The 12,739-nt window shown below is 38.2% G+C and overlaps 1 protein-coding gene across 1 annotated transcript in view; it reads left to right on the forward strand.

The window, feature by feature from the left end:
- Positions 1 to 1,116: 1,116 nt before the first annotated feature.
- The window catches only part of LOC125481734 (integrin alpha-1-like), a 14,909-nt gene continuing 3,286 nt past the window's right edge, over positions 1,117 to 12,739 (forward strand). Inside the window, exons 1-4 of the mRNA XM_048593632.1 lie at positions 1,117 to 1,225; positions 2,988 to 3,098; positions 5,090 to 5,197; positions 9,374 to 9,469. Coding sequence (XP_048449589.1) covers positions 1,151 to 1,225; positions 2,988 to 3,098; positions 5,090 to 5,197; positions 9,374 to 9,469 — 390 coding nt within the window. The 5' untranslated portion in view covers positions 1,117 to 1,150. The remainder of the gene's footprint in view (positions 1,226 to 2,987; positions 3,099 to 5,089; positions 5,198 to 9,373; positions 9,470 to 12,739) is intronic.

Here is a 12,739-nt window from a genome sequence, read left to right on the forward strand (position 1 = left end):
CAGTTCTGAGGAAGGATCACCGGACCTGAAACATTAACTCTGTTTTTTCCTTCACAGATGCTGCCAGACCTGCTGGGCTTTTCCAGCAACTTTGTTTTTGTTCCTAATTTACAGCATCCGCAGTTCTTTCAGTTTTTACTGACCAATTAAGTGTCTGGTTGGTATTTAACTCCAGCAGGTGTTCCCCAAAGGAGTCAAAGCTGGTTCTCCAACCACTTCTCACTTGGATTACATTCACCACCATCCCCCATTTCTATTCCAAGCTTTTAGCCAGATGAAAATCCTAGATTTAATAATATTCACATCAGAACTAGGTTTGGAACTGCAAAGCAGTGCCAGCTCCTATCTCCAGCCTTCACAGGCAAAATTCAACTCCTCACAAAACTTTCATATTGCAATAACGAATAGAATGACATCCAAATGGTGATCAGCCAAAATACACCTCCCCTTTAAGAAGTGCAGGCTGGGTTTAACTGATGCACTTAGCAATGACAACTTGCCACAATCATTTAAATTATCATGCAATACAGAATTTATGTGGAAGCCACCAAAAACGATGGATAACATATTATGTTCCCAGCGCGCATTCAAAGGCTATCAAAGTTTTCAACCTCTTTTTAATCTATTTTCCCAATGAAACACTGCAGAGACAGAATGGCAAACTCTCAGTGGAAGGTGCAAAGTGTGTTGTGAGCCCAAGCAAAATGAATGAGGTTAGAATTGTGCCACGTATTGGCCAGAAGTTCCATTCCTGACCTGCTCACTAAAGCTACATCACTGACGGAAATTGAGGACAGAATTTTAACCTGACTGCAGCACAAAACTGAAATTTGGAAATAAGGAATGGATTTTGTCATCTAGGCATGAAAATGTTGCCATTGGTGAGAATTGAATGTGTACATACTGAAATATTTTTGCACCAATGCTTGCTTTTCACTAAAACAAGCAACATGTACAATATAGTTGTAGAGATGAAATTCAACGTTCAAAAACTGATCCTGAAGCACCAATAATTTCTGCCTGAAAGCAATGTGATATGTTGCCACCACTAATTAAAACAATTCTGTAAGATCAAATGGTCCTTAAATGAACCCTTTTATTTTGCTCACAGATCCACAATGACGGGGTCTTTCCAATTGCGCTCCTTAGGATGACTATAATGTTCCCATACATCTCTCCTGAGAACAATACCCTTCTATATTTGACAGGAATTACATTTTCTTCTGTAAGTTACCATTTTATACTTTGATGTTTGATTTGTTTTTCAGTCAGCACAATGAATATGGTGAATAAGGGGCCTGAATGCTTAATTTTCACTCTAGAATGTAAAAATGTATTTGATCAGACAGTTATTAATAAACATGAGGATTTTTTCAGATATCTGTTTTCCTAGTATGCAGCCTTGCTAGATAGAAGCATATATCAGAGATCTACACTGAAATCCTGTAGCTTATCTCTGATCTATATTAGTGTTATGGTGTATCTCTGCAGATTCTTATATTGGATTCTATTTTCTGACTTTCCTATGTTTGACACTTGATTTTTGTCATCATTTAAAAACTGCCATAAGTGTTAATACGCAGATATTAACAGTCTAGGGATAATAACACTAGGCCATCACCTATCTGTGTATTAACACATAGGTGATGGCCTAGTGGTATTATCCCTAGACTGTTAATCCAGACACCCAGGCAATGTTCTGGGACCTGGGTTCACAATCCCATCATAGTAAATGGTGGAATTTGCATTCAATAAAATTCTAGAAATAAGAGTTTAATGGTGACCATGCATACATTGCTGATTGTTGGTGGGGGAAAGAAACTGCCATCCTTACCTTGTCTGGCCTGCTTGTGACTCCAGAGGCTAACCCTTAACTGTCCTTGGGGCAGTTAGGGATGGGTAATAAATGCTGGTCCAGCTAGTGATGCCCACATCCCGTGAATTTAAAAAAAAAGTTGCTGTCTATAAAACCCAAAAATGACAAAGGAAAAAATCAGTCTGTGAAAGTCATTGCAAACAAATAATTCCATCCTCGATACAATAAAGAGAAATGAATTTCAACAATGTCATTGAAAGAAACTGGACCTTAAATTCTCATGCCTCAGCAACTCAACACAATGTCCCATAATGTTCCTTTGAGACAGCTGGTATCCCAAAATGTTTTGAAAAGGGGATGATCTTGCTGGGTATTTCCACACCTCACATTTGCAGCACCTCACATTTATCTAAATAAACTCTATCTGCCACTCCCCGGCCCATGTGTACTGTTGTACTCTGAGGTAACCTTTTTGACCTCTAAACACCAATTTTGGTGTCATCTGCAAACCTACTAACTATTCCTCCATTTTTCACATCCAAATCATTTGTATAAATGACAAAAAGCTGTGGACCCAACACCAATCCTTGTGGTACACAGCTGGTCACAGGCCTCCAGTCTGAAAGGCAACCTTCCACCACCACCCTCTGTCTCCTACCTTCGAGCCCGTTCTCTATCTAAATGGCTAGTTCTCCCTGCATTCCACATGATCTAATCTTGTTAAACAGCCTACCATGCAGAACCTTGTCAAATGTCCATATAGATTATGTCCACTGCTCAGAATTGATCAGTCCTCTATCACTTCTTCAAAAAAACTTGGAAAGTTAAAATGTCCTACCATTCTTAAAGCTGCAGTATTTAAGTGGGTAGTTAAGTTAAATTTATGTATTTATTTTAATACAGAGTAAAATTACAGGCTGATACAGTAGAAAACTACCCATCAACTTTATACCTTAATACAATAATTGAGGTTTCACAACATTTCGCAACCTGATTTTTAGCCACATAATTATAGTTTTATGCATCTTCATCAAATTTGCTTCATTGTTGCTTCCCATGGGAATTTTTTTTGTCATTTCCAACAGTATCTCCATTAAGTTGTCGTCATAGATGTCTATGACCTTTGCTTTTTTCAAAATGTATTTCAATTTATTTCCTTTTCACCTGGCAGAACAATACAGTCAGTTGCCATGACTCTCAATTCATGGATCCCCTGAAGATACTTGATAAAAACCCTCACGAGCCATCTCCAGTAGAAGAAAATCTCATCAACTCAATCGGGGTAATTACAGTCTTGTCAGATTTTGTGCAATCCAAGAAAATAGAACACGGTACAGGAATGCATATAGTACTGGATTAACAACTTAAAAGTTGAGAGTTCAAATACTGTTGTGCAATTCTGCAAACTGTAAAATTTAACTCATAAATTTAATTTTTTGTTAACTAGGAATAAATGACTGTGCGACTAAATTTTAAGAAATAGGTTTATGAATATATTTTGGGATAAGAACCTGTTTATAACCTTTCTGATGCTATGTTGGCCTGCATTGTTGGTGAAGCCAGAATTAGAGGTTTTTGTTTAATCTCTGTCCCTCGCTCCCCCCAAGGTTGTGACAGTAAACCTTCTACCTGAACTGCTGCAGTGCACATAGTGAATGTGACCAGACAATGCCAATAGGTGCAGAATGCCAGGATTGGCACTTCAGCCCTGGGTTTTATCCTGGAAGCAGAATCACTTATTGGGCTATAACCCAATGTTGTAAACTCATCTTCCCTGCAGTACCTGCTGATACCATTTTCACAGCAGAATGGTGGAAAGGAGGTGGGCTAGTATCAGAGTCACCAGGTCTGGAAACAGGCTGAAACTGAAACCGATGCAGGCAGATGCCATGGCTGGCAGCTTTGAAGGCCTGCTTTCTTTCAATGAGACATCAGTGCAGTTCCACAACTGTGTGTTAGGCACCCTAGCTCTCTTCTGAAGAAGTATCACTGGGCCTTTGTCTCCATAAATGCTGCTCGACCTGCTAGGTTTCTCCAGCAATTTCTGTTTTTGCTTCAAAATAAACAAATGACTATTCAAAACCATATTTAAAAAAAACTTTGATCACATTAACCATTCATAGAATTATCAATCTGACAATCTCACAGTACTCCTCACAGCTGTGTCAGCAAGTCTGACTGACCAAAATTTACTTATGAATCTTGGACAGGTCAGACAAGCATTCATAATGATATCCCATTTCACAAACCCTCCATTACTCAAAGCATTAGAAACTTTAAAGCTGTCTGAACAGATGAGCATCTTCCCATTTTTATAAAGACTCAGCAGATGCATTTATTAAAGGGTCTAGGCGTGAAACGTCAGCTTTCCTGCTCCTCTGATGCTGCTTGGCCTGCTGTGTTCATCCAGCTCTACACCTTGTTATCTCTGCATTTATTTAAAGCCCATTTATAAGTTGAAGCTTTGAAACAGCTGAACAGCTGTTTAATGATTGAAAATACAAGAATCGAAGCATATGGTCCTGATGACTCATCTAAATTTTAATTCAATACTGGACAAAGTGATTCAATGCATCTGAGCACTTTGATAATGCTAGTTAATTTACTAATGATTACTTGTGTTTTAAAAATCAAAGCCCTATTATTAATCAGTGTATTGAATACAGATGTATTCTCCTACACTATTACAGTATGAATTGTGAAGATGTCGACGCATATTGAACTTATCCATCAAATGTTCCCAACTCCAAACTGGGAATCCCATGGATCTGAACTACAATGGGGTGCTATAAATCATACCTCCCAACATCATCGTCCTGACTGTGTAGAAATAGCAGGGGTTTAAAGTGCCTAATGTAAGCAAGGTAGAAATGCTGGACGTGGGGTCACTACCCACACCCTCAGCCCAGGGCCGTATCAATCACACACAGTGTGAACTTCAACATGGATAGTGGTTTGCAAAACCACCACCTCATGTTAGTCACTAACACCTGAAGAAGGAGCGAGGCTCCGAAAGCTTGTGTTTTCAAATAAGCCTGTTGGACTGTAACCTGGTGTCATGTGATTTCTGACCTTGTCCGCATCTTAAGAATACATTAAAAATGCAAAATTGGAACATTGACATTATTTTAACTCAAAGTAACATTATGGTACACAGAACAGAAAATCCCAATTTTATGTTTCTGTTTCCTAAAGGTAACTAAACTGAAAGTGATACTCTCTGACAAGCATTTATGATTTCATTGAAGTTGTCTTTTCAACATTTCCTAACAGATATGTGAAAATAATGCAGGATGTGCTGATTTCTCCTGTGCTATATATCCATCAAGTCTAGTCGAATTTAATATGTTATTAAGAATATGGAAGCCTTCTTTTATTAAAGTAAGTGAAGTGGATTTACTGATCACAAAGCTTGCACAAACAAAAATATAATTCATATTTCTGCTAATATTGCCATTGTGGTCTTTATATAATTTGGGCAACCCATCATGTATATGGGAAATAAAGGGATGAAAGTACATTTTCTTCAAAATGATAAGGTAAAGAAAATGCCTCAATGAAGTGACAATCTGAGATATTTCCACTACAATCATAAAGACTAAATAATATAAATATTAAAGTGGAAAATCAGATCTTGAAAATATTTTGATGTTATTCATCCAAAGCATTTCGTAATCCAACAAATTTCCTTAATCAGTTCAATTAATTTGTTTCTTTCACACAATTACTTTAATTAGCAGTTTTAATTCCACAAATATGAAACACAAACACATAAATTCACACAAAGCTACCATTCTCAAAAAACATTATTTCAAAAAAAAATGTTTTCTTAATTGTTACAATCTGGTAAGAAGACGTAAATCAGGTCCTCTCTATTCAACCTTCCAAGATGCCCTAATCAAATAAATATAATCAAAGTGAGGTCAAATAGTAACCCTAACATTTGTGAGTTTTACGTAGCATTTGTAAGAGATAAGCAAAGATCAGATACTGGAATTTTTGATTTAAGTAAAGCAAACATTAATAGGATGAGGTAAAGACTGTCCATAGTAATCTGGGAAGCTCTGTGAAAAGGTAAAACAATGATGAATAGTGGAGGATGTTCAAAGAAACATTCAGTGCTATTCAGAAGCAGTTTGTACCCATGAGAAAGAAAACTTGTACAAAAAAGACAGCCATGAATATCTAAAGAGGTAAGGGATGGCATAAAATTAAAAGAAAGGGCTTACAAAAACACAAAGAACAGTACAGATCCCACAGAATGGGACAAAAATGAACACCAACAAAGGGCCACAAAGCAACTTATAACAGTGGCTAAAAAAGATCATGAAAGGAAAGTTGCAAGGCACAGAAAAGACAATAAGAAGAAATTTTATAGTTATATAAAGGGAAAGTGTTAGTTTAGGAGTATTGGCTAATCAAAGGATGAGAGTGGGAATGTTGCCAATGACCATGACAGAATGGCAGACATGCTGAATAATTATTTTGCTTCAGTATTGACAGCAGAATAGGAGGATAGCTTGCTAGAAATCTTGCTAAAAGAAATTAACTGAGGATCAGGGACAGAGCCTGTTATGGGGAAATGAATGGAATTGAAGAGTGACAAATCCCCAGTACCTGGTGGTTTCCATCCATGGATATTAAAGGAGGCAGGAGAGCACAATGCTGATGCCCCAACCATAACCTTTCAGAGTCTCCAGGACTTAAGAGTTGAACTCTGGAGTGGAAATTTCCTCACATCACACAGCTGTTCAAGAAGAGAGACAGAAGGAAACCAGGGAATTACAGAGTAGTTAGCCTGATATCTGTGGTGGGGAAATTGGAGCCTATAATCAAGGATAGGGTAACTGATCACCTCAAAAAATTTCAGTTGATCTGGGAGAGTCAACATGGATTCATGAAGGGTAGGTCGTGCCTGACAAACCTGAGGAGTTGACGAGGGTGGTGGACACAGGTAAATTAATAGATGTTGTTCATAGAGACTTCCAGAAGGCTTTTGATAAAGTCTCACAAAAGAGACTATTAACTAAACTGGGAGCCCATGGAATTGAGGGAAAATTACTGACATGGATAGGAAATTAATTATGTGGCAAGAAACAGACAGTTGGAATCATGGATGAATACTCAGATTGGCAGGATGTAACTAATGTCAAGCAGGGATCTGTGTTGGAGCCTCAATTATTCATAACATTTGTTAGCAACTTGGATAATGGCACAAAAAATCAAATATTCAAATTTGTTGATGACACACAATTGGACAGCATTGTAGACAGTGTTGAGAACAGCATAAAATTACAACAGGATGTTGATAGATTAGGTGAATGGACAAAGCTTTGGCAGATGGATTTTAGTATAAGCAAGTGTGAGATTTTCCATTTTGGACTGATAAAGGACAGATCAGGAAATCTCTCAGAAGACACAAAATTAAATACTGTGGATGGCCAATGGTATTTCAGGGTTCAAGTTCTTTGAAATGCCTCAAACAGGTGCAGAAAATAGTCAAGAAGGCTGATGGAATCCAGGTCTCTATGTCTAAAGAGTATAGGGATGTAGACATTATGCTGCAGTTACACAAAACTCTAGTTTGATCCCACTTGGAGCACTGTGAGCTGATCTGAGCACCACACCGTAGGAAGGATGTTTTGGCCCTGAAGGGAATTCAACACAGGTTTACAAGTATGATACCTGGTCTTCAGGGGTTAAGTTATGAGGAGAGATTAGACAAATTAGACCTTTATTGTCTAGAATGTACAAGGTTAAGGGGTGATCTAATCACGATCTTCAGGATATTGATAATTGGTAAAAGGCAAACTATTCCCATTGATTGAAGATTCTAGAACAAGGGGCAGAGTTGAAGAATTAGGGTGAAGCCATTCAGAAAGTACTACCACACGCAAAGAGTAGTGGAGGTTTGGAGCTCCCTTCCTCAAATGGCGATTGATGTTAATTCAGTAAAATTTAAATCTGAGATAGACAGTTTTTTATTCAGCAAGAGTCTCAAGGGATATGGGCCCAAGACAGGCATATGAAGTTAGGCCATAGAGCAGCCATAATCTTATTGAATGGGAGAGTAGGTGCAAGGAGCTGACTGGCCTACTCCTGTTCCTAACTACAGGCTGATTGTTTATTCCAATTGTGAACTTAATTGTGTCCAGGCTTGTTAATTATTAGTAATGTTTCATTCCCAACCTTTGAAGATTCTCAAAATTGTTGCAATCATATAACGGATAAGGAAGCTTTTCATGCCTCTAGTGAGGTCCTGATTGGTTTCATTGCTAAGTAAAGGGTAAAGTGTTAATTTAAACTCATACTGTCCTTTGTTTAATCCGTATTGGTTTCGTGAAAATTAGTCCACTTGTGTGGTCAGATGATGCCTGTGGCTGTTTTAAGACAGTGTTTTTGGTCTTTTTTAAAAACAATTTCAGTCCGCAAATGTCTCAGATATTAATTTGACCAATAATTAGTTAACTCCAACATTTGCTAGTTCTGGTGGTCCAAGGAATCAAAAAGTCAATCGTTGTCTCAAGTTGAAACTTTACATCCCAATCACAACCAAAAGGAATCAAAACTTTGTATTCTGGAGAGACATGGTGTACAGGGAAATGGAGAAAAAGCAGGCAGTTGGCACTGGGTCATAGAAATGGGGCAGACATGGTGGGCCAAATGGCCTCCTTCTACACCATAACAATCCTGTGATTCAAAAGAATTTATAGATTAATTGTGTGTATTTTATATCATTTCCACACAATTACTTTTCATGTTCTTTACTTGGCATGACTGCAGTTTAATTAGATTTACCATTTTTACTCTGATTTCTCCTAATCATTTTTTACATCATCAGTGTTACTCACAAAACATTGGAACAAAATCAACATCTACATTTACTTCCTAAATATTTGTTAATACTCTGAATATTTTGTCATTGGCAATAAAGAGGTTTTTTTGGCAATGCTAATCAGCTGTTCTATTTTCTGATGTTTTCCAAGAATGTTTGAGTTTGCTGGGTTTTTTTCCATAAGAAGAACAAGCACTGGATCGACTAAACATGGCAATCATACATTAACGTTTGCACAACATACCAAAGATGACTTTTTGCATGACAATATTCATATACCTGTATACCATATCATGTCCTGGTACTGAGTCATAATTATGAAAATCATGGATGAAAGCTTCCTTAGAGTTTGATATCTCAATTGAAATTTTGGATCTTCTTGCATTATTGCTTTCTGTCAACATTTTGTCTTTTTCGCTGTAGTACTTCCATTATCGTTGGCTCCACAGCTTCATGTTGCTTCATCTTACCAAGCATTCAGAACATAACTTACATAAAAATAGATAGTAAGAGATTCTATAGAATTTTTTTAAAAACAAAGAGTCAACAAAGTGAGCATTGGTCTGAGAATGATAGTAAACAGGTTCTCCATATTGTCGGATAAATCAGAGGTATGGCCTTTCTGCAAGCTTCAGCAACACCGCGGCAACAAAACAAAGTCAAGCTGTAAATGGACTAGTTTTTAAAGGGTCCAGAGACTTAATTTATTTTTGTCATTGCAGGCAAAATTTAATTCAATAGGCCTAAATATAACTGCTACACTCACAATTGAAGAATCGCCACTGGTGGTACTGAACAAAACAATGGAAAGAACAACAGTGAGTAATTGTCCTTTTACTTAGTTGCAATTGCTGACAGCCTCTCAGGATTTGGTGTTTGACATTAGCTGGCTCTCACTGAAGGCTCACTTTGTAAGTGTAACCTCAGAAAATGAGCAACAAAGTTCCATAGAAATAAATTCACATCATTTTCCCTAGGTTTTTGCAGCTGTTCCACTTAATTGAGCGTCGAGAATTGGGCAAATATCATTGGAAATTCCCCTATGGATACAGTCAGCTAAGATGGAGAATTAACCACTAAGTTTCACAATGGCAACTTTGTAGAATGCAGAAAGAACCTCAAATATAGTCAACAGCTTGTTCAAGGAAATTCAAGCCTAGGTTGAAGCATTTAGAATATCCAGGATGAAGAGCAGTGATAGGCTAGATGACAAGAGAGGTAAATACTTGAGAGGGAAGAAACAAAAAGTTGCAAAAAGCTGAGAGAGTAGAGAACATAGACATGCTTGAGCAAGGTTATGCAATAGAAGTAGAAGTAATGTAATGAACTTAGTTGGGACTGGAATCCAGAACGAAAGGATTAGGAGCAAAGGAATTCAAGTTTTTTCTGTTGCATATGGAGCTGATGGTTTTCACAAAGCTGAAATGAAAGGAAAACGGTCTTGACCTTGGTATACTACATGATAGGAAAATTGAGTTTATCAAAACTGTGGAAGGAAGTTCTTTGTGGGGAAGATTATCAATGTTGTAGATAGGGCACGCTAATATATCATGAGGAAAATTCTACACTCATTTATAACGCTACAGTTCTCCATTAGCATAATGCATTACTCTCAAATATAGCAAGGAGACATCAGTCACTTAATCACTGTCTTGAATTTGAGGCAGGAGTCACCTGAGCAAGGTCAAAGTCATTGCAACTGTTTTGGAGGAGTGTGTAGGCATTTTTGGCTTCATCAAGCTCCAGTCCTGTTCTGATAAAGAAACGCCAGCCTCAAAATGTTAACTTTGCTTTCTTCTCACAGACACTGCCAGACCTGCTGAGTTTCTCCAGCAATTTCTGTTTTTGTTTCAGATCTTCAGCAACCCCAGTTCTTTGTTTTATTGTATGAGCTCTGGTCCAATGCTGGCAGGAAGTGGCAGCTGACCAGGAAGCAGGGATGAAATGTTGAATCTTTGGAACTCCCATGAACATCTATAATGAGCACTTGATTATTGCTGGGAAGTATTAGTGTCACAGATTCAGGCCCATGTCACTTCTCTTGCTCTTGCTATTATTTTCTTCCACTGAAATCAAACACTCATGTGTCTAAATTAACAATTCTCCACACAAAGCCTCCTATCCATTCAATGTTCAATGTCATCATTACTAGTGAGCCCTCTACTCCCGACTGTCCATCAAAGCTATCTCTAGTATTCTTCTATGTTTGGTGTCTAACTCACTAGTCTCCTAAAGTAATGCTACGAGATTTTATGGAACATTCTACAAGGACCCTGCATTTATAGTTTAGTCTATACAGTTTCTCAGCACTAGGTTAAAGCTTCAACTCACTTCCACCTCTCTCTACACAGTCATGTGATTTTAACATCATTATATGATCATCATGTATGTTTCTGATTATGCTCCCATTACTCTACATCTCTGACTGCTGCTCCAGGCATTCCCTACCCGTGGCTTACTCTGCCAGGTGTAATTTCACTGCAGATTTGGTGAGTGTTGTATTAGACAATAATTCTGAAAGGGTTAATGCTGAAGACTGTATTAAGCTTCATGTAATTTGATGATGCCTTAAAAACTTAGGTAGAGAAAAGCAGAGCATCCTCGGCTCTGGAAGGGACAGACCTGTTATTGTAGGCCTCCCGATAGTTTTAGTGACAATGGGTGGATTTTTGCCATTCCTGGAGCTGGTGAGGGAGAGGTGAGAAAAGGGAAAGTAATTGGATGAGTTTGCACTGAAGAGAAACTCATACCTTTCTCGTCACCTCTGCAATTAAATAAGAAGGTCTCGACTTTCCAGTGATAAGGGCCCTGATCTGTGGCCCAGGTGGAGGCATAGGTTATGGACAGTCAACCCGTGCCCTTGCCTCAGACACCGCCCCCCCAACTCTCTTCCCCCACTCCCAGGATATCCATCCTGAGAGGGGAATAAAAATAAATTTTATCTTTTCGCCTCTAGGTCCTCTCCAAAATAGGACTGGGCCTACTTTGCCTCAGGACCAGAGGCCGACAGTTTCTGAAGACCGAACACACTGCTGTTGAGACTTCTGATAGGGCAAAATACTTACATTTGTGTTGAGAGGTGGGAAATTTGGCACATTATCTCACTGGTGGTAATGAGACATTAATCACACCTAACCCACTCACACCCACCCTTAGAAAAATGCATGGGAAATTCTCAACCAATGTGTATCTGACTAATGTAACTTGTGTTTGATTGATATCATTCAATAAACTACATCTTGTTTAAGACAACACCTCATTTTTACCCTATAGTCTTTCTCTAGCAAAGTAGTCCCTTCAAATCCAGTCAGAAAATGAAGAAGGTGGCAGCTATGCAACCAAATGTTAGCATTGGTTGACTTTCATGTCTCATATGACATGTTGTAGAGATGCCAGTGTTGGACTGGTTTGGACAAGGTCAAAAACCACATGATACCAGGGTATAGTACAACAGGTTTATTTGAAAACGCAAGCTTTCAGAGCTCAGCCCCTTCCTCAGACATAGTGTGATAGAGATTATGACATTGCACGCTGAAATTATGCAAAGCAGAAAGCTGCTAGAAAACTGACTGAAATCAAACTCTCATCCTTCACATTGACTGAAATCCTGCCTGCCCATTGCCTAACAAAACTGTGATGTTATGGGAGATCCTGACGTTCAGCTTCAAATAACCACTTCGATTTTTATTAAATGCAAGATTGTGATGCAAAGTTTACAGTCAGGAGCACAATCTCAAAGCCAAGAAAGGGAAAGTTGACTAGAGGTTTAAAGTTCGCTGTGTGGAATGTGAAGAGTGCACAGTGATTGTGAACGGAAGTTCAGGAAACAGCTGGATAATATTGTTGTTAAAGAATGATAAAGGGGCTTAAAAAAAAGGATATGGGGTGGTTATTTTTGAACTAGTTATATAAGTCTCTCTGTTTTAAAAACCTGGCTCCCTTCAATTTCACTTTAATTCAAATGATAATGAAATATGTAAAAATAAACATGAGGAATAATAGAGACAACAAGGTGCAGGGCTGGATGAACACAGCAGGCGGTAGGCTTGAAATGGATATTGGCTTCCAGGTAGTTGTCAGACATGGAA

This window comes from Rhincodon typus, unplaced genomic scaffold, assembly GCF_021869965.1.
Source record: "Rhincodon typus isolate 14 unplaced genomic scaffold, sRhiTyp1.1 hic_rhity00003354, whole genome shotgun sequence".
NCBI lineage: Eukaryota > Metazoa > Chordata > Chondrichthyes > Orectolobiformes > Rhincodontidae > Rhincodon > Rhincodon typus.